The 23,096-nt window shown below is 42.1% G+C and overlaps 1 protein-coding gene across 10 annotated transcripts in view; it reads right to left on the bottom strand.

Moving 5' to 3' along the window:
• Nucleotides 1–23,096, bottom strand: part of FANCC (FA complementation group C) — a 216,058-nt gene that overhangs the window by 135,089 nt on the left and 57,873 nt on the right. For all 10 annotated transcript variants that reach the window (XM_017871520.1, XM_017871521.1, XM_017871522.1 and 7 more), the window contains 3 exons: nt 15,467–15,709; nt 13,795–13,879; nt 7,035–7,129 (listed from right to left, as the gene is read on the bottom strand). In XM_017871520.1, the coding sequence (XP_017727009.1) occupies nt 7,035–7,129; nt 13,795–13,879; nt 15,467–15,631 (345 nt within the window). In that variant the 5' untranslated portion in view covers nt 15,632–15,709. The remainder of the gene's footprint in view (nt 1–7,034; nt 7,130–13,794; nt 13,880–15,466; nt 15,710–23,096) is intronic.

Below are 23,096 nucleotides of genomic sequence, written 5' to 3'. Positions count from 1 at the left end.
GCAGCAAGATGCTAGGATCTGGAAAGATCAGGGAGTGGCCTTCATGGTATGTGGGTGCAAAAATAGAAAATGGAAAGATATTAGGGTTGAGAAAAGGTGAAGAGAAGCTGCATATACCAAGGTAGCATGTGGATTTTATCAAAATTTATGACTGGTTAATAAAGTTGGGGTGTGCACTCCAAACAGTGCACAAGACAGTCCACTGAGATGTGAAAACAACATTAGAATGTTTATATGTAGGAAGAAATCAAGCTTTATTAATGTTTCACAAATGTACTTGCACTACAACCTTAGCCAGTCTAGGTGATAGGTGGTCATGTGTCACAAGCAGTCCAAGTGGGACCCTGAGCGAAGGGTGGGGATTCCACCTCACAGAGGGCTGGCAGGAGCCCCTCCAGTTCCCACTTCCTCTCAGGATATGCATTATGGTTTCCACGTGACCAGTAAGGAAGGTCTGCTGATTATGCTATCTAACTTAAGGAACCATCAGATGGACACCTGGCTTCAAAGGATCCCTGCAAAGAAGTCAGAGATTAAAAACACTACTATGAATGCAACCTAAGAAAACTGGGAAATGGTAGCACAGATACTTCTGCAAGCTAATCATCAGCCTCATTAAAAGGTTATGCTAATTAAATGTTGGCAAAAATATTTCAAAGTTATCAGGAAGATTATCTGAAACAACAAATTTGTACAACTTGTCATTCATTTATTCATATCATATATTCATTAATTCATTCAAAAATTTATACTGTGCCAGGTACTGTTCAATTTGCTAATAACAGTACACAAAACTGAGAAAAACCAATTTTGCCTTAGAGGATCGTGGCCATTGAGATTCTCACCAAATTGACTAATTACAATGCCAATCAAAATGCCAACAAGTTATTTTGTGTTTTAGTGAAACCTGACACACACATTCTAAAATTTATGTAACAGTTAATGCTAAGTTCCAATATTAGCCAAGGCTGTCTTGATGAAGAACAAGATGGAAGAACTTCCTCCTGGAGAGCAAGATACTTAGAAGGCCACATTAATGACGACGATGTGGAACTGACATAAAGATAGTATATTTGTCAAAGTTCTCCAGAGAAACTGAACCAATGAGACAGACACACACATACACAGGTATTTATGATAAGGAATCAGCTAACACCATTACAGTAGCCAGCAAGTCAGAGACCCAAGAGAGCCGATGCCCGGATAACCAAGAGAGTCACTGGTATAGTTTCAGGCAGAAGGCCAGCAGGCTTTGGACCCAGGAAGAGGTGATGCTTCAGTCTGAGTGTGAAAGCAGGAAAAGGACAATGTCTCCGTTGAAAAGCTTTCAGGCAGGAGGACTTCTCTCTTCCTCAGGGGAATGTCAGCCTTCTTGTTCTAGTCAGGCCTGTCACTGAGATAGGGCCCACCCATATTGGGATGAGCAATCTGCTTTACTCAGTCAACCAATTTAAATGCTAATCTCACCCCAAGACACCCTCACAGAAACACACAGAGTAATGTCATCAGGACCTTGTGTCCAGTCAAGTTGATACTAAGATTAATACCAAAGATAAACAACAAAAACAACGGAGAGATTCAGGATCACACCTGTGCACCCAAGGCACCTGACGCATGACGAAGGTAGCACCACAGATCACTGGGAAACGATTTTCAATAACGGTGCCAGCCAATGGGATATCAATGTGCAAACGAGACGAAAGCGGACTACTTACTACCTCACACCATACCATAAAAGTTACAGGTGGATCACAGACTTACATGGGAAAAGCAAACCAACATGCTCTTAGAAGATAATATAGAAGAACTTTATGACCTTGGAGTGCAGAAAAATTTATTAAATAAGGCACAAAGTGGCCGGGCACGGTGGCTCACACCTGTAATCCCAACACTTTCGGAGACTGAGGTGGGCTGATCACCTGAGGTGGGGAGTTTGAGACCAGCCTGATCAACATGGAGAAACCCCATCTCTACTAAAAATACAAAATTACCTGGGCGTGGTGGCGCATGCCTGTAATCCCAGCTACTTGGGAGGCTGAGGCAGAAGAATCACTTGAACCCGGGAGGCAGAGGTTGCAGCGAGCCGAGACTGCACCATTGCACTCCAGCCTGGGCAACAAGAGCGAAACTCTATCTCAAAAAAAAAAAGCAACAAGGGGCACATAGGGGGCAGGGGCATCCAGAAGCAGTCAATGTTCTGTTCTATTTCCTCGGGTAGTGATTACAAGGATCTTTCACAACTTGTTAAGCTTGGCATTTATGTTTTGTGTAAGTCTGTTAAATCTTTAAATTTAAGGTTTTTTTTGAAAAAGAAGAAAGTAGAGGACAGAAGGTATCTGGATATTGCTTAGTACTTCATTTCCAAAGGGAATACAGATAGAATACACCACCTTCGGATCTCTGTTCCTGGCACCCTGTTGTGTGTGTGTGTGTGTGTGTGTGTGTGTGTGTGTGTGTTTCATCAGAATAAAAAATAATAGGGGCATGGTTTTGCCCAGAGAAGACAGGCATCGTGTGTGTGTGTGTGTGTTTCATCAGAATAAAAAATAATAGGGGCATGGTTTTGCCCAGAGAAGACAGGCATCGTGTGTGTGTGTGTGTGTTTCATCAGAATAAAAAATAATAGGGGCATGGTTTTGCCCAGAGAAGACAGGCATCCTCCTACATTTGGCAGGCCCTGGAAGCCTTCCCCATCTATTGTAGCATCTGAGAGCAGACTGTCTTTCTAGGTCCAGTGCTGTATCCTCAGCCTCTATAGTAGTGCCTGGCAAACAGTAGGTGCTCAAAAAGTATCTGTTCAGTGGATTCACCAGTAAAACTACGTTTTTCAAGAGCACATATTCCCAAAAGACATGAAAGAGTCCCAGAACTTCGTCTCTGAACTGTAAGAAGAGCTGTTGAGGCGGTGCTCTATGACGGCACATTCAAGGTTGTCAGTAAAACTCCAAAACATTTTATTAATGTGTTTCCAATATAACACATGCTAACATGTCAAGTGTCAAACAGACCATTTTTTCTCTGTGCTGAAAATACAACTCAGTCTGCCATTTTCAAATTTATTAATTAATTTGAATGTTTACTGAATTTTGTAATTTACTGTAGAAATTATTAGTTTTCGATTTAGGGTACTTCAATCATACTTGTAATGCTCCAACAACACAGAATGACCCAAGATTTTATAACCACAATTAGAACACCCTAGCACATGGCAGGCCCTAATAAATACTTGCTGAATGAATTAGCAAACATTAAAATATGGCTGTTTTATAATGTTCACAAGGATATTGCATGACAAGGTACACATCTTTAACGTGTATCATGTCACTCTAAAACCTCCATGAAGAAAATATCACCTCCAAGCTAAAATCAAGTACACCCGAGACGTGAACTGATTTATAAACCAACCTACAGACTACCTTCTATCTTGCTGCATTTATGGCCAACGTGAGATTATGTATGTACTGACTGATGATGGGCAATGTAATTAGCTTTAGAGTTAAGAGTTAAATAATTAATATGTTAACAATAAATTGTTAAGAGTTGATCGTTAATATGTTCTCAGACATCGTTTTATCGGTTCTTGTTATTTAGTTCAGGCTTGCTTGGTAACTAAGGAGGGAAACCGTTTTCCCAACCTCCCATATCCTCACCTGCTCCCTACCCGCACATTCATCTCAATGTAAAGCATGTTCAGGACTTGCTCAATTCAGCCCACCCCACCCTAGTCTGGCTATCACCTCCTTCACTGCCAAAGTCCTCCCTCCTTTCCCGCCAAGCTTCTTGAAAGAGTGAAGTTTATCATCTCTGCTTCCTCACCTCCCCGTCATTTCTCAATCTGGAGCAATCTGGCTATTCCCCTCCACCTCTCACCAAACCTCTCCTCATCGAGTCTTTGCTGACAGTGGCTAAATCCAAGTAGCATTTCTCGACCCTTCTGCCTTATGCTCCATAGCCACCCTGTCCAACACAGTGGCCACCTGCCACATGTGGCTGCAGAGCACTGCAGTGCAGTAAGCACCAGGGAGTAACTGAACTTTTTATTTAATTTTAATTCAATTTTAATTTAAACACCGATACTTGATTCAGTTATAAAATTCCTTGGAACAACCTGGGTATGTGAATCTACTTTTTCAACCCTATATTTTATAAAATCTAAATACAGATCAAGAATTTGCAAAGAAAATTTAATGTCTGAATGAAGATACAACACGTAGATGTAAGTGTTAGTGTAACATACACACTGGATTTCAAAGATATATCATGAGAAAGATTATAATCTCATTAGTAATTTTAATATTGATTACATGTTGAAACGATGGTATTTGGGATATACTGAATTAGGTAAAATATCTTCTTAAAATTAATTTTAACTATTTCTTTTTATGTTTCTTAAAGCAGCACCTGGAAAGTTTACCATTATCTATGCAGCATGTATTTTATTCCTACTAGACGGCGCTGCTCTATGGCATTAGATATGAACGTGCACTAATTCTCCATTGCTTCTCTCCTTCTACTTCTTGGACCCCTCCTTGTATTCTGCAGCATCAATCATTCTTCCACTTCCCCTTAAGGTCAGTGTCTCCCAAGGCTCTCTCCAGTTCTCCTGGGCCCCTGTCCCAGCACCCACCTCACCTAAGGCTTCTACTATTCCCACAGGTGGCTGACTTTCAACCCTCTGCCAGCAAATCAGCTTGCTCCCCTGAGAATGGGATATTCACCTGCTCTCTGGACATTTCCAGCTATGCCTAAGTGTATCGACATTTAATCTGCCATTACACCTGCTGGGTATTCACCTTATTAATATTTAATAAATCGGGCCCCCTCCTCCATTTCTTTGAGGCCCTCCCAGTTTCTCAACTTATCAGTACAATAGCTTCCAATGTCTATCCTTGGCCTCTTCTCAACCAACTTCCTTTTGCTGTTAGTCTCTAAAACTCACACTGGCGACATGATTTCTCTGACTTTTTTTTTTTCTTTCTGAGACAGAGTCTTGCTCCATCACCCAGGCTAGAGTGCAGTGGCATGGTATCAGCTCACTGCAACCTCTGCCTCCCAGGTTCAAGCGATTCTCCTGCCTCAGGCTCCCTAGTAGCTGGGACTACAGGCGCCCACTACCACGCCTGGCTAATTTTTTGTATTTTTAGTAGAGACAAGGTTTCACCATGTTAGCCAGGATGGTTTTGATCTCCTGACGTCATGTTTGGCCCACCTTGGCCTCCCAAAGTGCTGGGATTACAGGTGTGAACCACCGCGCCCAGGCATGATCTCTCTGTTTAAATACTCTGGTGGCTGCCCCACTGCCATCAAGATAAAAACCTTCTATAGCCATATGCAAGGACTGTACTTGCCAGTCTCTCTGGCTTCGTGCTTCATCACCAACTCCACAAAACCCCAAGTTCCAGGCACACCTAAGCACCTGCAGTCCCCTGAATATGTTTGCTTTCTCACCACCATACTTTGCATAGTCTACTTATGCTGACAGGAATATGTTCCCTAACTATATCCTTGCTCTCCTAGCTGTCCTTCAGAACTCAATTAACACGTTACCTGCCCCAGGAAATGTCTCCAAACCCCCATGTCAAAATAAGTGTCCCCCTCTACATCACCATCATACCTAAACACAGCTCTAGTCATAACCCAACCATGCTACCCTGGAGTGACCTGGTTACCAGTCTGGGAATTCCCTGAAGGCACAGATTAAGTGTTTTCACTCCCTGAACTATATTTAATAAGTACCTACTAATAAGTAGATAAAGTATTAAACAAAGAAAACACAGAATAAAATGTAAGGCTAGAAATTTTTAAATAGGCTAATAAAGTCATGAGTTAAATGAAGAAAGTTAACCCAGTCACGCTAAAAACACTTCATTAGATGGCCTACTTCAGGACTGAATGAGCTATCTAATGCAAAATTATATGCTAAATATGCATTAAATTATCAAATGCTCAATAAAAGCAACAATTAAAACAATTAAGGACTAAATATGTTATTTTGTTTCTTAGGCCTTGTTACGCACTCTTTCTTCCCTAATTCTACTCATCCGTTCCTTTCTTCAGTTCCTTACATGAATTTTCCTTCCAATTAAAGTTTGTATTCTTTCCTTCCATTGCCCAATCCCTCTGACTCCCTTCTATTCTTTCAAACAGAAAAATATAAATACAGTCTTCATCATCTCTGTTAGCAATTTTGTCTAAAACAAAGAAATCGTAAAAAGCAGTGAATGTAACGATCTCACCAGTCAGACTGACAGACAAAACCATATGCACTCATCTGTTTGGACGATTTCATAATGCTAAGCAGCTAATCTGAACCACATGCATACTAAGTGGAGTCTGACCGGCACCAGCAAGTCCTGGGGTTGCTGCAGAAGGCAGTGTGGGGAACAGAAAAGAACAGCCAATGCGCTGCTGATGACGGCAGCTGCAGCCCAGCTTCACCACAGCGCCACCTGACGCCTGCCCTTTGGGAGAAAGCAGAAGCAGACAGGGAAATCTAGGAAGCTGTCAGCTATCTGGACTAGCACAGTAGGTAGCCAATTGCAAAGCGTGAGCAGCAGAGGCCACGCAGCACCAAGATCTAGTCTGTGCATACGCTGGCCCAGGCGCCAACTTCGGGATACAAAATAAAGAGTGCTGCTCCCGCCGCACTGCTGAATCTTCATTTTACTACAAAACAGATTTTGAGAGAGGCAGGGAAGCACATGGAAAGGAATCTAAACCAAGTTGGCAGGAAAAAACAATTTTTTGAAGGATAGCAATTGTTAGAGTGAAACGGAATACATTAATCACCTGAAAGAAGCTTTTCAAAACCACTCAACATTAGGTCTTCACCCTAAAGAATTATATCTTTTGGAATTCACAGTCAAGCAAAATTGAAATCTCTTGAAAAAGCAAGATAATGTAACAGTGAAAGGTATGTTTGAAAAAGTTTCTAAAACATCATAGAACTGGATCCCCCCCAACAATTTTTTAAGCAGCACTTTTAAATAATCAATTTAATTCAAAGAAGTGCTGAGCAAGATTTACTCTCTTACCTGTATCCAGGAGTTAAGTTTTGATTGTCTAGAATTCTGTGGTTCCTTGTTAATTAGACAACATAAGCACCATATTAGAATTTTTTGGCTTTCATCTACAAAAAGGAAAACTTAATGAGTAAGTTTTATCAAGCAGAAAAAATAACCAATATAAAAATATTTTAAACATTATATTTAGGAAAATCTCAAACTACTAAGTTCACAGTACAAGTATCCCTGAATGTAACATTTGCTTTCTCACCACCATACTTTGCACATTCTCTTTCTGCTGACAGGAATATTTTCCCTCACTCTATCTTCGCTCTCCTAGCTGTCCCTCAGAATTCCCTAAGCTTAACTTTGTGGAGTTTTTTCCTTCTTGTGGCCTTGGGATCACTTAACTCTTGTGTGGTCAATTTCCTTTCTGTAACAGTAGCAATTTTTAAAGCCAAATGAGAAGGATGGAAAGAACTCAGAGAACTGGGCTTTCCTCATGATCAGGTTTTCACATTTCCAGCGGTTAGTAATTTCCACCTTTCTAAGGCAACTTAATGGTTACAGGCAGTGAGTAGCCAATATTTCTGATTTAATCTTTTAATTTTCTAATTTGCCAAAATATCTTCACTTGTTAAAAATCAATTTAATAAAAAGGATTGTTTTAAAAAATATTTTAGTACCAAGTGCTTTGGATAAAATAGAAGTCTCTTACATGCTCCTTTACTCTAAAATGTAAATTCTTTAAAATACAAAACTTTACCAAACATGCAATAAAAATCTGAACTTTGAAATCTTACATTCTGCAGAAACATCCACTTGATGAACCACTTTCTTTTTCCTCTTGTGGTGACTGAGTCTATTCTAGCTGAAGATTGTATAACACAATTAAGAAACAAAAATGAGGCCTAGAAACTGAAGATGTCTAGAAGTACCCGAGCTAGGGCAAAGCAACTTCAGACTTTACCAGGCCATGGAGGTGAAGCCAAGACACCCGGTGCCCAGAATCAGTCCTCTCTACCGCCTCATCTTCTGTAATCTAATAAACCCAAGCTTTCTCTTTTTATTGAGACACGGTCTCGCTCTGTCACCCAGGCTGGAGTGCAGTGGCATGATCTCAGCTCAGTGAAACATCCACTTCCCAGCCTCAAGCCATTCTCTCACCTCAGCCTCCTGAGTAGCTGGGACCACAGGTGTGTGCCACACACCCAGCTAATTTTTGTATTTTTTGTAGAGAAGGGATCTCACCATGTTGCCCAGGCTGGTCTCCAACTCCTGAGTTCAAGTGATCCTCCTGCCATGGCCTCCCAAAGTGCTGGGATTACAGGCATGAGCCACCATGCCTGGCCAAAACCCAGCATTTCTAAGGACTTCATTAACAAAGAAATAAGAACAATACCAACTCTCGTAAGCGACTTCTGTATTTTTATCCACAAACTAAAGATTGCTAACAGTAATTTTTAAACCCATTTTTTCCCGTGAACATATATAGCTTAAGCTTTTCCAATAACTAACATCTCTGAAAAAACTTTATCAGGGGTTATTCTGAGGCCATTCATTTTTTCCCCTAGTTTTTATGAGTTCAAATAAACTATTATAAAGCACTGGCTTGCCTGAGATCAGTTCATTTCAAGAGTCGTATAATTTAACCACTAAAGATCCTAAGATTCTTCAGGCTGAACCAATGCCACTAATTAAAAATGTGACTGTTATGCTTCCCATAGTTTAAATACTAGAAGAAATTCTACCTAGCTTCATGTAGCAAGTGTGACAGATGCACCCAGTGACATCCTTACACATGCAGCAGGCTGTTAAAAAGAATGTAATCTGACGGGGATCATTTCCAAACACCAGACACTCACCACCAAAAAAAAAAAAAAAAAAAAGGAAAAAAAGGAAATGTCAGTTTATGAAGCTTAAATCTAAAAGAATACCCAAAACTGGGAGTTTCCCCAGGTGTGGAGTGATTGCACAAACTTAGTTCAAACAGTATATTATTTTTTATTTTTCTCCCAAAAAATAAAAAAAGAGAAGGAGCCAGAGAAACTTCCACCCAACCTCTAGGGGGTGACTTTCCATGCCCAGAGTCAATGCACTGAAATGCACTGCTAATGAGCTTACGGCTTGCTTTGCTTAGGCAATTTACAAACATGAGCCACAGACTGCTATTCATGAGTGCCACCAGCACTCACTCCAGGGGCTGGCATCTGTCAGACTCTACCCTGGAGGCCTTGAACTCAGGCTGGAGCATCCCACAAGGCATGTTAAGTGAGATGGGAAACTGCCTGGGATTCACTGCAGGGACAGTCGCTGACAGTCCATCTTAGTGTAAATTTGGATTCTAAAAATGAGTGGAAAGGAAAGGAAGATAACAACATACACTTGCCACCTTATATTTTACCTTTTGGTATCTGGAATTGAAATTCTACATAAAAGCTAAAGCAATTCTTTAAATTTTAATTCTACGAAGTATGAAGGCAGCAAATGTTTAAGACAATAAATATTCACTGTTTTAAGCTGCTAAGTTTGGCGGAAATTTGTTATACAGAAATAGAGAGCGAATAGTGAAGAAGAGAAGTAACAGCTGTCATGCTTAATCATGAGGGCAGAGTTAGAAACAATGGACCAGAATTTCAGAAGGTGAAGGCAGTATTTTTACGCTGAAGACATCACCGAATAAAAAGGTATTCTCTAACTTTCCATTATTATCAATTTCTTCTCTTCTCTTTTCAGTATCTTTTCATTTCCAAATCATCCCTCCTTCCTTATTACCCTTTTCTGATCTTGTTCTCCATGAACACTACGTATTACTTACTTTTTTCCATGATGAAAACAGTTTGCTTTTACTGTAATTAAAAAGCAATCTTGGGCTGGGCATGGTGACTCACGCCTGTAATCCCAGCACTTTGGGAGGCCGAGGTGGGCAGATCACGAGGTCAGGAGATCGAGACTATCCTGGCCAACACAGTGAAACCCCGTCTCTACTAAAAACACACACACACAAACTAGCCGGGCGACGTGGCGGGCGCCTGTAGTCCCAGCTACTCGGGAGGCTGAGGCAGGAGAATGGCGTGAACCTGGGAGGCAGAGCTTGCAGTGAGCCGAGATCACGCCCTGCACTCCAGCCTGGGCAACAGAGCGAGACTCCATCTCAAAAAAAAAAAAAAAAAGAAGAGCAATTTTGATATTATAAAACCATAAGAAAAGACCCCTTCCAGGAAGAAAATGCCCAACCAGTGAAACAACAGGGACAACACAAGCAACATCTGACTGCTCACGGGGTTTCGTGCTGTTCAGCCACCTCTGCGAGCTCAGAGCCAGGGCACACCTCAATAGGAAACTGAAATTTAAGGGCAGTTCAAAAGGTAACACGAGCGCTGAGACAGAAAGGGATGGAGAATTTGTTTCTGGTTGTCGGAGGGGCCAAGGTAATGCAGATAAGGTGCTAAGGAAAGATGATAGATACGAGTTCAAGGACACCAGGGTAAATCAGTCTGAACTCCTACTCTCACAAAGAAGAAACGTGAGACCCCACAAGTTCAGCTGCCCTGTCTCAGAGAATCACATCTTCAAGTCTGCCCCAGCAGGGTCTCTCCTGAGAAACCCTCCTTTCCTCTCAGCAACTGCTACTCCCATCAGAGAACCATTACATTGAGTCAGGCTGACCTGCTTAAGTATCTCTTTTTCCCTGACTGGAAGCTCCCAGTGGGCAGAGACGGTGAGCCGCGTTTTCCTAAGGGCTGGCACACACACACAAAAACACACTTTATAGGCTGGGTGTGGTGTAATCCCAGCACTTAGGGAGGCCGAGGTGGGCGGATCATGAGGTCAGGAGATCGAGACCATCCTGGCTAACATAGTGAAACACCGTCTCTACTAAAAATACAAAAAATTAGCTGGATGTGGTGGTGCATGCCTATAGTCCCAGCTACTCAGGAGGCTGAGGCAGGAGAATCCCTTGAACCCGGGAGGTGGAGGCTGCAGTGAGCCGAGACCACAGCACTGTACTCCAGCCTGGGCAACAGAGCAAGACTTCATCTCCAAAATAATACTAATAATAATTGGTAAATGCGTGCTGAGTGAATATGTATGTGCAAGTGAAGCTGGCTAGTGGGAATGCCAAGACTGGAACACTTCAGTCACAAGATGTGATCCAATAGGGACAGAACATTATAGCAAGGTGGACTTTAAAGTCACACGAGGAGTGGGGTTCTGGCTCTTCTTAGTGTTGTATTCTAGGGAAAGCGACTCACTGACTCTAATCCATAATTTTCTACCCTGCAACACTGTCATCAAGAATTAATTAGGTCCATTATGTAGTCCACAGAGAACAGTGCCCAACTCAAAGTGAGCAATGCCTCTCACACTACATCATAAACCTCCCCGTGTTTCTCACACTTCTGACTTGAGGACGTATTACATCCACCATGTACATTAAAAGGACGTAGAATTTCTTTCCTTCTAAAAAGCAGTTAATAAATCCATGAAGCCCCTAACAATGGGTACTGCTTTTAAACGAAGGTCATTCAACAATTTCTTTTCCTTTTTCCTGCCATCAATATTGGCCTAGATCAATGTTCTTCAAACTTTTGGTCAAGAAGCATCAAGGGTTATGAAATCAGTATCGGGTCATGAACACCACTCACTATGAACAGCATAGTGAATATGGACTGCACAGAATAATACAGTAGTCCCCCTTTATCAATGGGGGAAATGTTCCAAGACCCTCAGGGGATGTCTGAAACTGAGAACAGTACCAAACCTTAAATACAGTGTTTTTTTCCTATACACATACCTATGATAAAGTTTAACTTATAAACTAGGCACAGTAAGGGATTAACAAGGACAACAATACAACAAATCAACTGAAACTACGTAGTGTAATAAAAGTTATGTACTACACTGTATTGTTACAGTTGATTTCTCATATTGTTGTTCTTGTTAAACCCTTAGGCCAGGCGCGGTGGCTCACACCTGTAATCCCAACACTTTGGGAGGCCGAGGCAGGCGAATCGTCTGAGGTCAGGAGTTCAAGACCAGCCTGGCCAACATGGTGAAACCCCATCTCTATTAAAAATGGTGAAACCCCATCTCTATTAAAAATGCAAAAATCAGCTGGGTGTGGTGGCAGGCACCTGTAATCCCTGCTACTTGGGAGGCTGAAGCAGGAGAATTGCTTGAACCCAGGAGGCGAAGGTTGCAGTGAGCCGAGATGTCGCCATTGCACTCCAGCCTGGGTGACAAGAGCTAAACTCTGTCTCAAGAAAAAAAAAAAGTTACGTAAATGTGATCTCTCCATTTCTCTCAAAATATCTTATTGTACTATACTGTAACTGAAACTGCAGAAAGTCAAAGGGGGGTGCTATTGTATGTATTCTTTCATGAGATGTGTTTCACTGTGTGTGTGTGTGCATATCCATATGCATATACACACGTACACATATACATAATGTATTTCTGGTCAAAGATGTTTGAGAAACACTGACCTAACTGCAATAGATAAACCAAGGACAGGTAACGTGGCCCTGATGGGCAAACACATTGCTGCCTCACTAGTTTTGCCATTTGAATCAAGAACTTGAAGAAGTTTAGGGGATGGGGAAAGAGGTGTAAGTGGCAAGGAGGACGGACATACGAGGGTGGGGCAGAATGAGGGAGGCCGAGTGTGTGGGCGTCCATGCACGCCTGCTCACAGGGCTAAACACGCATGTTGTTCCTTTCCCGCCTAGTTCACATCTCTTCCAATAATGACTATGACAGCCTAGAAATGGGAAACTATAGGATTCTTTACAACATCAAAGGGGAATATTCATTTTATTTTGGGTTCTAATGTCATTACATTATGCAATTAGTCTTTGACTTTAAAAAATCTTAAAAGTAAATATTACATTAGCTAATACTACAGTCAATCTAAAGCAAACCTCAGCCATGCTCCTTGGGAGGCCCTAGGACGACAAAGAGAACTAAAACCACGGTTCCTGCTCTTGAGAGTCATGCTGTCTTCCAGGGCATCAGACCGTGAAGTAAGTGTATTACAGGGAGGTGCTGGAGGCCATGGAGACACTCCCAGCAGCTCCTACCTCAGCACAGTAAGGCTATTTCAAAGGAGAATGAGTGTGAAAGGAATCCTGCCACAAAGTGCCTTCAGGCACTGTTAGTAACAGGACCCGGCTACCACCATGAGGTACAGCTGTGGAAGCTGGCACAGGAAATGAGACTGGACAGCAGACAGGAGCTTGCTGAAGGAATACCTCCCCTAAGTGCCCCCACATTCATCTCCACCTTGGATAAAACCAAAATGGCACCCTTAAATAAAGTCACAGCGGCAACGCCAAAGGCAAAGTCATGGCAGGACTCAGACTCTCAAGAATGACTTTACAACATGGAAACAGTGTGTGAGTTATGAAACCGTGAAACAAAATTAACTCGGTATCATTAGTATAGCTATTTTATATTGAATTTAAAATGAAGTTATGAAAGTGATTACAGGCAAAAATAGATATTTAAATCATCTAGGAGTTGCTGTCCTCTAATACAAAGAGCTCTATTTTCCTGAAGATCTACATGGTGCGTGCATGCATGTGTGTGTGTGTGTGTGTGTGTGTATCTATACAAACCTACACACACATACCTGGACAACAGTGTAGGAGGCCATCTTTGTAATGGAACAATGAATACATTTGATAAGTTGTTCCATAAAAAAAAAATAGGAGAAAGGTTCATAATGTAAGCCTCTGTGAAACAATGCAAAGATTATATTTTGCGAGGACACGTTTTGGATTCTTACCGTATGCTAAAATAAAAGGATTCCAACAAGCTTTTGCCAACAGTTGATCAATTGTGGGGAATCTTTCAAAGATTGTATTAGAATTCTGTGAAAGAAAAATAAATTTTGGTCAGTAAAAGCATTATGCAACTCAGAAAGACTGAACTGACATTACAGGTTGAGGGAGCTTGAATGCTTCTTGTTTAGTATACCATTTTTAAAAGTAAGCAAAAAAAGATTAGAGAAGATCTTTAGGTAAGTAATTCAAATAAAGTTTAAAAAGCAACCAACCACCTTACTTCATCCTTAAACGGGGTCACCAAACTAAGATGTATGACACAGGTAAAATCAATTGTGTTGCAAAATTAATTCTACTCATACTTAATAGTCAATAAAGGCTTCTTTATTTAAAAATAAAGACTGCTTAAGAATTGAAAACACATTATTGGTGATTACTAACTATATAATCCCACATCTTTATCCTGGTTTTCATTCTAACATAAGAGAGGTTACGAACTCAACTCCAGTAAGACTATTTCAAAGAACAAGGTTTAAAGGGACGAGACTCTGGAACTTGTAAAAAGAAATAAAAGCAGCCAAAGCATAAATGTATATATCTCTGTTTATTACTATTGTGATGACTGTGTGGCAAATGACATCATACTTAGGCTGTAACAATCTAAACCCTGAAACAGAAAAAGGATCAACCAAATAGATTTAAAAACACACGTGCATGCTATTGCACAACTGGACCTTTTTCCACTTGTTACCTTTCACAAAAGCTCAGAAATAAAAGCAAACTAGGATAAGGTGCAAGCAAGCTGACACAATGGGCACTTTCTGCTCCTGCGGCAAAACGTCTCACACGTGTCCCAGCATCAAGGCTGGTCCCAGACGTTTTGGGACCACATAAAGGTCAAATTCCATATGTCTCATTAAAAAAATTTTTAAAAATTAGCGTTGGTTGTTCACACAGACTGTATCTTTCCTTACAGTTTCTAAAGACGTATGAACTCATACTACCAATACAAATTATTCTTCAAATTTCCTACTTACTCTTTGATTCCAGGAAGAAAAGCTTAATACAAGAGCACTTTGTTAAGTGACAATTTTGCTTTTCATTTTGAAATTAAATACAAAATACTAGCTCATAATATATAAACGTGCTAAATCATAAAAATATCATAATAAAACGACATCAAAATGAAAATATAGTAAATTTTGAAAATAATAAATTATATAATAGTAAAGATACTCAAAATCTTAATATTTATAAAAAGTATTACATTCATAAGAAGAAACTGTAATATTTATCATCTCTTAGGACAGCCCACTTGAGAAGAGGGTTGAGGAAAAGGTTAAGCATGTAGCAAATTCTCCAAGATTCAAGGGACACGAAGGCCTTTAAAAGAATCCCATTTACTACCTGACAACAAGCATGAAATCTTGATTATTTAAAAACAACTTGTTTGGTCAGGAAGACTCATGTGACAATACAGCTACTCAAGAAGAAATTATAATAATATAATAAATCGGAGACTAGGAAGCCAGCTCTTGAGTAACCTGTCTTCCTAATCCATTGGCACTTCACTCAACACCACAAGTCCTGACTCCGGTGGCATTCTGTCTTGGTGAAATCTGGCAGAGTCCCTGAAGTCAGAAAATAATTTCATTATTTTGGTCCACTACTTACCATATCTTTCAAGGTTTCATACATCTTCCTCAGGAACTCCTGGAACTGAGTCAGGTGAAGACAGGTGTCTTGCTGGGTTTCCAAAGTGGAAGCCTGATCCCATACAGAAAGCTTCTGCATCCAAAACTGATAATCACAAGAAAGATCTACTGAATCTTGAGCCATCTTGGAAAAAGGGAAAAGGTGATGTCCCTTCACAGCAGCCTGTCCAGCACTGAAGGAAATGTTGGGCACACATTAAATCTGTAAGAAAGGGAACAAATGGAAGCATTTCTAAAAGGCTCTTTTATCAGAGCCTTCACAACTCACTGATGGGTGAATGGGGGATTACGAAGAACTAAAATAGCATAGCTTCTATGCTGGAGTCATCTTTGAACTGTTATCAAATGTGTCACCCAGCTGGAGCTCCAATTTTTACCATCTGAACTTTTAATCATGATACTATCATTAGGTGAGAAGTCATTATACCTCCACAGGCACAACATGCTAATTATGCACAAAAAGCACAGCTGATAATACTTTATATCTTTTAAGGTTGAGCTATTTTAAATGTTCTGAATATGAAGTTGATTTGAGTATTTTAATGTAACAGGAAATCAAAACATCCATGAGTGTTTAATAATACTCTGTGCCTAAGAAATCTTTTGAAGTTTTATGTTTTATATGAATTTCTGGCTTCTCATTTAGGTGTAAAAAATCTCTATGCATTACTGTCTAATGAATTTTCCCCCCGTTTCTCTTCATTTCTTAGAAAAAAGTAAAATAATTAATTCCACATGCAACAATTTAAGCAATCTTTTCAGATTGCTTTATATGCTTGATCTCACTTCATTCACACGAAGAAGCCATATTTTAGTAAAGTAATAATAAATTCCACTTACTGAGGAGGTATACCAGTCCTAAGCAATGTAGATAAAATCTCATAAGCCTGACTTCCTACCCCTGAAGGCCATGCTGAAAAGAACAATGAAGTTACACAGCGAGCCCAAGGTGGAGCTGGCTCAGCAGCTCCAGGTGCCTCTCCCATCCCACACCCCTTCATCGCCCATAGAAGCCAGAAGCAGGAAGCGCAGAGGAGGGAAAGCTGCCTCTCAACAGGTGCAGGCCCTCGCAGGCTCTGACACTCCCCAGGGCAGGCAGGATATTCAGCAATCTAATTTCAAAAGACTGGTGGTAAATAAAGTGAGTTTAAATCCTCAACAGCCATAATTAACAGGTAAAATGCTCCCAATTAAATACCCAAAATATCAACAAAGGCGGTTCCCATTACTAAACAAGAAAACAAGAAAAAATTTGAAACGACTGTACAATTTGGCTGCAGTGCAAAACATCTAGATTGGAAAAGTTTTAAAATACCTAAAAAATGTGCGGTTTTCATGTTCACTTAGGCAGCACACATACTAGAACGTTTACAGTTTTGAGAAGGATCATGTCAAAATGAAAAGAAAGTTTAATAATAGAGCGAATATATGCATATTGTCAAAACGGCACTTAGCCACAAATCCAGGTAATGTCCGTGCCTCCTCATTGTCTTCCTCATCCAAGCCATCAACACCACCTGTCAAGTCTACCACCAAAATAAATGTGTGTGATCTGACTTGACTGCGTGCACTTCCTTCCGCCTCACTGCCGCCCATCCGCCTAGCCCTGGAGTGCTGCACATGTCTACTGCCAGGCTGGGCCCGCCCCTCTCCAATTCATTCTCCATGCAGTAGACAGAAAAAACTTCAGCAAATGTAAATGAGACCAGCACACTCCCCTGGGTAAAACCTCTCCTCACAGCTTCCTTGAAAAGAAATTTAAACTCCCCGTAGATACTCCCAGCTGCTTGGAGTCTTGACCCTGCAAAACATGGCTCCAGCACCCTCTCCGACAGCCCTTGTTTCCTCTCCCCTGGTCACCACGGTCCAGCCCAGGCCTCTCATCTGCTTCATGCACACAACAAATCCTCCCAGGCCTTTCTGCTGATTCCGGATAATTATCCTGGGCTTTATTCGTTCCCTTAGTTACCACTTCCTCTACTGCTGTGTAAATTCCCTGTCTTCCTAGAATGCAGCATATGCCTGGCAAACACTCAAAAAATATTGAATTAAGGAATGAATAAGTCACTGGTATTCCTCACAGTACAGTTTTAAGTTAAATGCCACAGCAAAATGCTTCTCCAGATGAAGTAATTTTATTTTCGTGTTATTATTTTTCTAGACAAAATCTCACTCTATCTCCCAGGCTGGAGTGCAGTGGTGCGATGTTGGTTCACTGTAACCTCCACCTCCTGGGTTCAAGTGATTCTCCTGCCTCAGCCTCCCAAATAGCTGTGATTACAGGCACACACAACCACGCCCAACTAATTTTTGTATTTTTAGTAGAGACGGGGTTTCACCATATTGGCTAGGCTGGTCTCGATCTCCTGACCTCAAGTAATCCGCCTGCCTCAGCCTCCCAAAGTGCTGGGATTACAGGCATGAGCCACTCTGCCCAGCCAGGAATTTAATTTTTAAAAGGTAATTCCCCATCAAAAAAATTTTTTAAGTATTTTTATGTTGCCTGTGTGAAATTTAATTAGTAGTATCTCATTTTATAAATACAGTAATAGCTTATACTTGGATACATTTATACGATGCTCTTGGCAGTATATTAAATGCTTTATTCACTGATTTAATCATTACAGCAACACTGTGAAATGGGTGCTATTATCACCTCCATTTCACAGAGGCACCAAGAGATTACATAATTGCTCAAAGTAACATTATGTAAGAACTCAAAGGAAATAACTGCTAGTAAACAGCAGAGCTATGCGTGTGGAATACGAATCCAGGGTCTGGCTCTAAAGTTTGTGTCCTTACAGAAATGAACTGCAGGGGCGGGGCGCGGTGGCTCAGCCTGTAATCCCAGCACTTTGGGAGGTCGAGGCGGGTGGATCCCTGAGGTCAAGAGTTTTGAGACCTGCCTGGCCAACATGGTGAAACCCTGTCTCTACTGAAAATAACAAAAATTAGCTGCGCGGGGTGGCAGGAACCTGTAATCCGAGCCACTTGGGAGGCAGAGGCAGGAGACACATCTGAACCCAGGAGGCGGCGGTGCAATGAGCCAAGATTGCACCATTGCACTCCAGCCTGGGAGACAGAGTGAGACTGACTAAAAAAAGAAAGAAAGAAAGAAAGAAACTGCAGAAACAAACGGATGAATTTCTTACATATTTCATGGTACTACATGCAGATCAGTTTAGATATTTGGGAACCCAGTAAAATGAAGAACTTTTTGATAAAAGAGACAAATACTTTATTCAAATAACATTGCAGGCCTGGAACAGTGGCTCATGCCTGTAATCCCAGCACTTTGGCAGGCAGTGACAGGAGCATCACTTGAGGCCAGGAGTTTGAGACCAGCCTGGGCAACAAACCAAGACCCCATCCCTACAAAAAAGAAATGTTTTTAAATTAGCCATGCATGATGGCAGGTGCCTATAGTCCTAGCTACTCTAGAGGCTGAAGCAGGAAGATCGCTTGGACCCAGGAGTTCAAGGCCTCTGTGAGCTAGGGTAACACCACTGCACTCCACACTCCAGCCTGCGTGAGAGAGCCAGACTGTCTCAACAAAAAAAGGCAAACAACCTTTGCTCAGCAATAGAAATGTATCTGATTGTTTTAAATGGAAACAGCTTTAGGAATCATGCAGTGCAGTGATCCTCAATATGCTGCTCCACAGCCTCCGGGGCTGGGGGGTGAAAACACGGTGCTGTGGTTGTGATGACCAGGGAGCGGGGGTGGCAGCTGCTGCCAGCATCTGGTTAATCAAAGCACCTTGTGCCATCAGCCACATGTGGGATGATCACACCTGCTGGGCAAATCCAACCCTGCAGGGAAGCTGAGTCTTGACAGGTGGAACTCAGTCATTCAAAGGCTCTCTTCGTCTAGATCCCCAGAGGTATCTGAGTACACGTTCTTAATAAGGTAAGGTGTTTCTCTCAGCATTTTACACCAGTATTTGTAAATCTTTCACTCCCCATTTTTCTTCTGGCTTCGTTCAAAATAAGAAAGCTTCCTGTATTTGTGGTATGCCGTCTGACATTAACCTGGAATATTCTCAGTAATCACTGTTTCATATATTTCTCTTTTAAAAAATTTTTTATTCCCATAGGTTTTTGGGGAACAGGTGGTATTTGGTTACACGGTAAGTTCTTTAGTGGTGACTTGCGAGATTCTGGTGCACCCATCTCCCACTGTGGAAGACAATTTGTTCATGGACCGGGGCGGGGGCAGCGAGGGGAGGGACGTGTTTTTGGGATGAGAAACTGTTCCACCTCAGACCCTCAGGCATTAGTCACACTCTCACACGGAGCGTGCAATCTAGATCCCCGCACATGCAGTGCACAAGAGGACTCATGCCCCTGTGAGAATCGAACGCCACCACTGATCTGACGGGGAGCGGAGCTCAGCCAGTCACGTTCACTGGCCTACTACTTACCTCCTGCTGTACAGCCTGGTACCCATCTGTGGCCTGGGGCTTGGGGACCCCTGCTTTAGAGGAAAGGAAGATGTGCTATTGGGAAGGTGTGCGTGAATGGCACCAAGATGCTGGCAATATTCTATTTCCTGACCTGCGTGGCAATGACTATGTATTCACATTTTAACAATTCACCAAAGTATAAATCATGTTTATATGCCTTTCAATATGTTACTTTCCACAATTAAAAAATAGTTTTTAAATCTTCCACAAGCTGGCATGATGGCCAAATAGGAAAAGCTCCGGTCTGCAGCTGCCAATGGGATCAATGCAGAAGGCAGGTGATTTCTGCATTTCCAACTGGGGTGCCCAGGTCGTCTCACTGGGACTGGTTAGACAGTGGGTGCATCCCACGGAGGGCAAGCAGAAGCCAGGTGGGGTGTCGCCTCACCCAAGAAGCACAAGGGGTTGGGGAACTCCCTCCCCTAGCCAAGGGAAGCCGTGAGGGACTGTGCTGTGAGGAATGGTGCGTTCCAGCCCAGATACTACGCTTTTCCCAGGGTCTTCGCAACCTGCAGACCAGAAGATTCCCTTGGGTGCCTACACCACCAGGGCCCTGGGTTTTAAGCACAAAACTAGGCGGCCTTTTGGGCAGACACCAAGCTAGCTGCAGGAGTTTTTTCATATACCAGTGGCTCCTGGAACACCAGCAAGACAGAACCGTTCACTCCCCTGGAAAGGGGGCTGAAGCCAGGTGGCCAAGTGGTGTAGCTCAGGGGATCCCACCCCCAAGGAGCCCAGCAAGCTAAGATCCATTGGCTTGAAATTCTTGCTACCAGAACGGCAGTCTGAAGTCATCCTGGGATGCTTGAGCTTGGTGGGGGAGGGGCATCCCCCATTACTGAGGCTTGAATAGGTGGTTCTCCCCTCACAGTGTAAACAAAGCCGCAGGGATGTGCGGACTGGGCAGAGCCCACCACAGCTCCACAAAGCCACTGTAGCTGACTGCCCCTCTAGATTCCTCCTCTCTGGGCAGGGCATCTCTGAAAGTAAGGCAACAGCCCCAGTCAGGGGCTTATAGATCAAACTCTCATCTCCCTGAGACAGAGCACCTGGGGGAAGGGGCGGCTGTGGGCATGGCTTCAGACAACTTAAACGTTCCTGCCTGCTGGCTCTGAAGAGAGCAGCACATCTCCCAGAACAGCACTCGAGCTCTGCTAAGGGACAGACTGCCTCCTCAAGTGGGTCCCTGATCCCCGTGCCTCCTGACAGGGAGACACCTCCAAGCAGGGGTCGAAAGACACCTCATGTAGGAGAGCTCCGGCTGGCATCTGGCAGGTGCCCCTCTGGGACGAAACTTCCAGACGAAGGATCAGGCAGCAATATTTGCTGCTCTGAAACCTCCACTGGTGATACCCAGGCAAACGGGGTCTGGAATGGACCTCCAGCAAACTCTAGCAGAGGGGCCTGACTGTTAGAAGGAAAACGAACAAACAGAAAGGAATAGCATCAACATCAACAAAAAGGACATCCACACAAAAACCCCATCCAAAGGTCACTAACATCAAAGACCAAAGGTAGATAAATCCATGAAGATAAGGAAAACCAGCATAAAAGGCTGATAATTCCAAAAACCTTGAAAGGATCACAACTCCTCTCCAGCAAGGGAACAAAACTGGACGGAGAATTAGTTTGACAAATTGACACAAGCATTTTTTAACACAATGCAAGGAAGCTAAGAACCTTGAAAAAAGATTACAGGAACTCCTAACCAGAATGACATAAATGACCTGATGAAGCTGAGAAACACATCACGAGAACTTCGCGACGCACACAGAAGTGTCAACAGCTGAGTTGATCAAGCAGAAGAAAGGGTATCAGAGACTAAAGATCAACTTAATGACACGAAGCGTGAAGACAAGGTTAGACAACAAAGAATGACAAGGGAAAAGCAAAGCCTCCAAGAAATTTAGGACTATGTGAAAAGACCAAACCTGCGTTTAATTGGTGTATAGTGTACCTGAAAGTGACAGGCAGAATGGAACCAAACTGGAGAACACTCTTCAGGATATCATCCAGGAGAACTTCCCTAACCTACAAAGACAGGCCAACATTCAAATTCAGGAAATACAGAGAATGTCACAAAGATACTCCTCGAGAAGAGCAACCCCAAGACACATAATTGCCAGATTCACCAAAGTTGAAATGAAGGAAAAAATCTTAAGGGCAGCCAGAGAGAAAGGTCGCATTACCCACAAAGGGAAGCCCATCAGACTAACAGCAGATCTCTCTGCAGAAACCCTACAAGCCAGAAGAGAGTGGGGGCCAATATTCGACATTCTTAAAGAAATTTCAACCCAGAATTTTATATCCAGCCAAACTAAGCTTCATAAGCGAAGGAGAAAAAAAATTCTTTGCAGATAGGCAAAGGCTGAGAGATTCTGTCACCACCAGGCCTGCCTTACAAGAGCTCCTGAAGGAAGTATTAAATATGGAAAGGAAAACCCAGTACCAGCCACTGCAAAAAAATACCAAATTGTAAAGACCATCAACACAATGAAGAAATGCCATCAAATAGGCAAAATAACCAGCTAGCATCATAATGATAGGATCAAATTCACACATAAAAATATTAACTTTAAATGTAAATGGGCTAAATGCCCCAATTAAAAGACACAGACTGGCAAACTGGATAAAGAGTCAAGACCCATCAGTGTGCTGTGTTCAGGAGACCCATCTCACGTGCAAAAACACACATAGGCTCAAAATAAATGGATGGAGGAATATTTACCAAGCAAATGGAAAGCAAAAAAAAAAAAAAAAGCAGGGGTTGCAATCCTAGTCTCTGATAAAACAGATTTTAAACCAACAAAGATCAAAAAAGACAAAGAAGGCCATTATAATGGTAAAGGGATCAATTCAACAAGAGCTATGTATCCTAAATATATGTGCACCCAATACAGGAGCACCCAGATTCATAAAGCAAGTTCTTAGAGACCTACAAACAGACTTAGACTCCCACACAATAATAGTGGGAGACTTTAACACCCCACTGTCATATGAGACAGATCAATGAGACAGATCAATGAGACAGAAAATTAACAAGGATATTCAGGACTTGAACTCAGCTCTGGACCAAGTGGACCTAATAGACATCTACAGAACTCTCCACCCCAAATCAACAGAA

This window comes from Rhinopithecus bieti, unplaced genomic scaffold (assembly GCF_001698545.2).
Source record: "Rhinopithecus bieti isolate Rb0 unplaced genomic scaffold, ASM169854v2 scaffold_6063, whole genome shotgun sequence".
NCBI lineage: Eukaryota > Metazoa > Chordata > Mammalia > Primates > Cercopithecidae > Rhinopithecus > Rhinopithecus bieti.
Note: the sequence above shows the minus strand (reverse complement) of the source record. Positions and strands in the feature narration are given on the sequence as shown.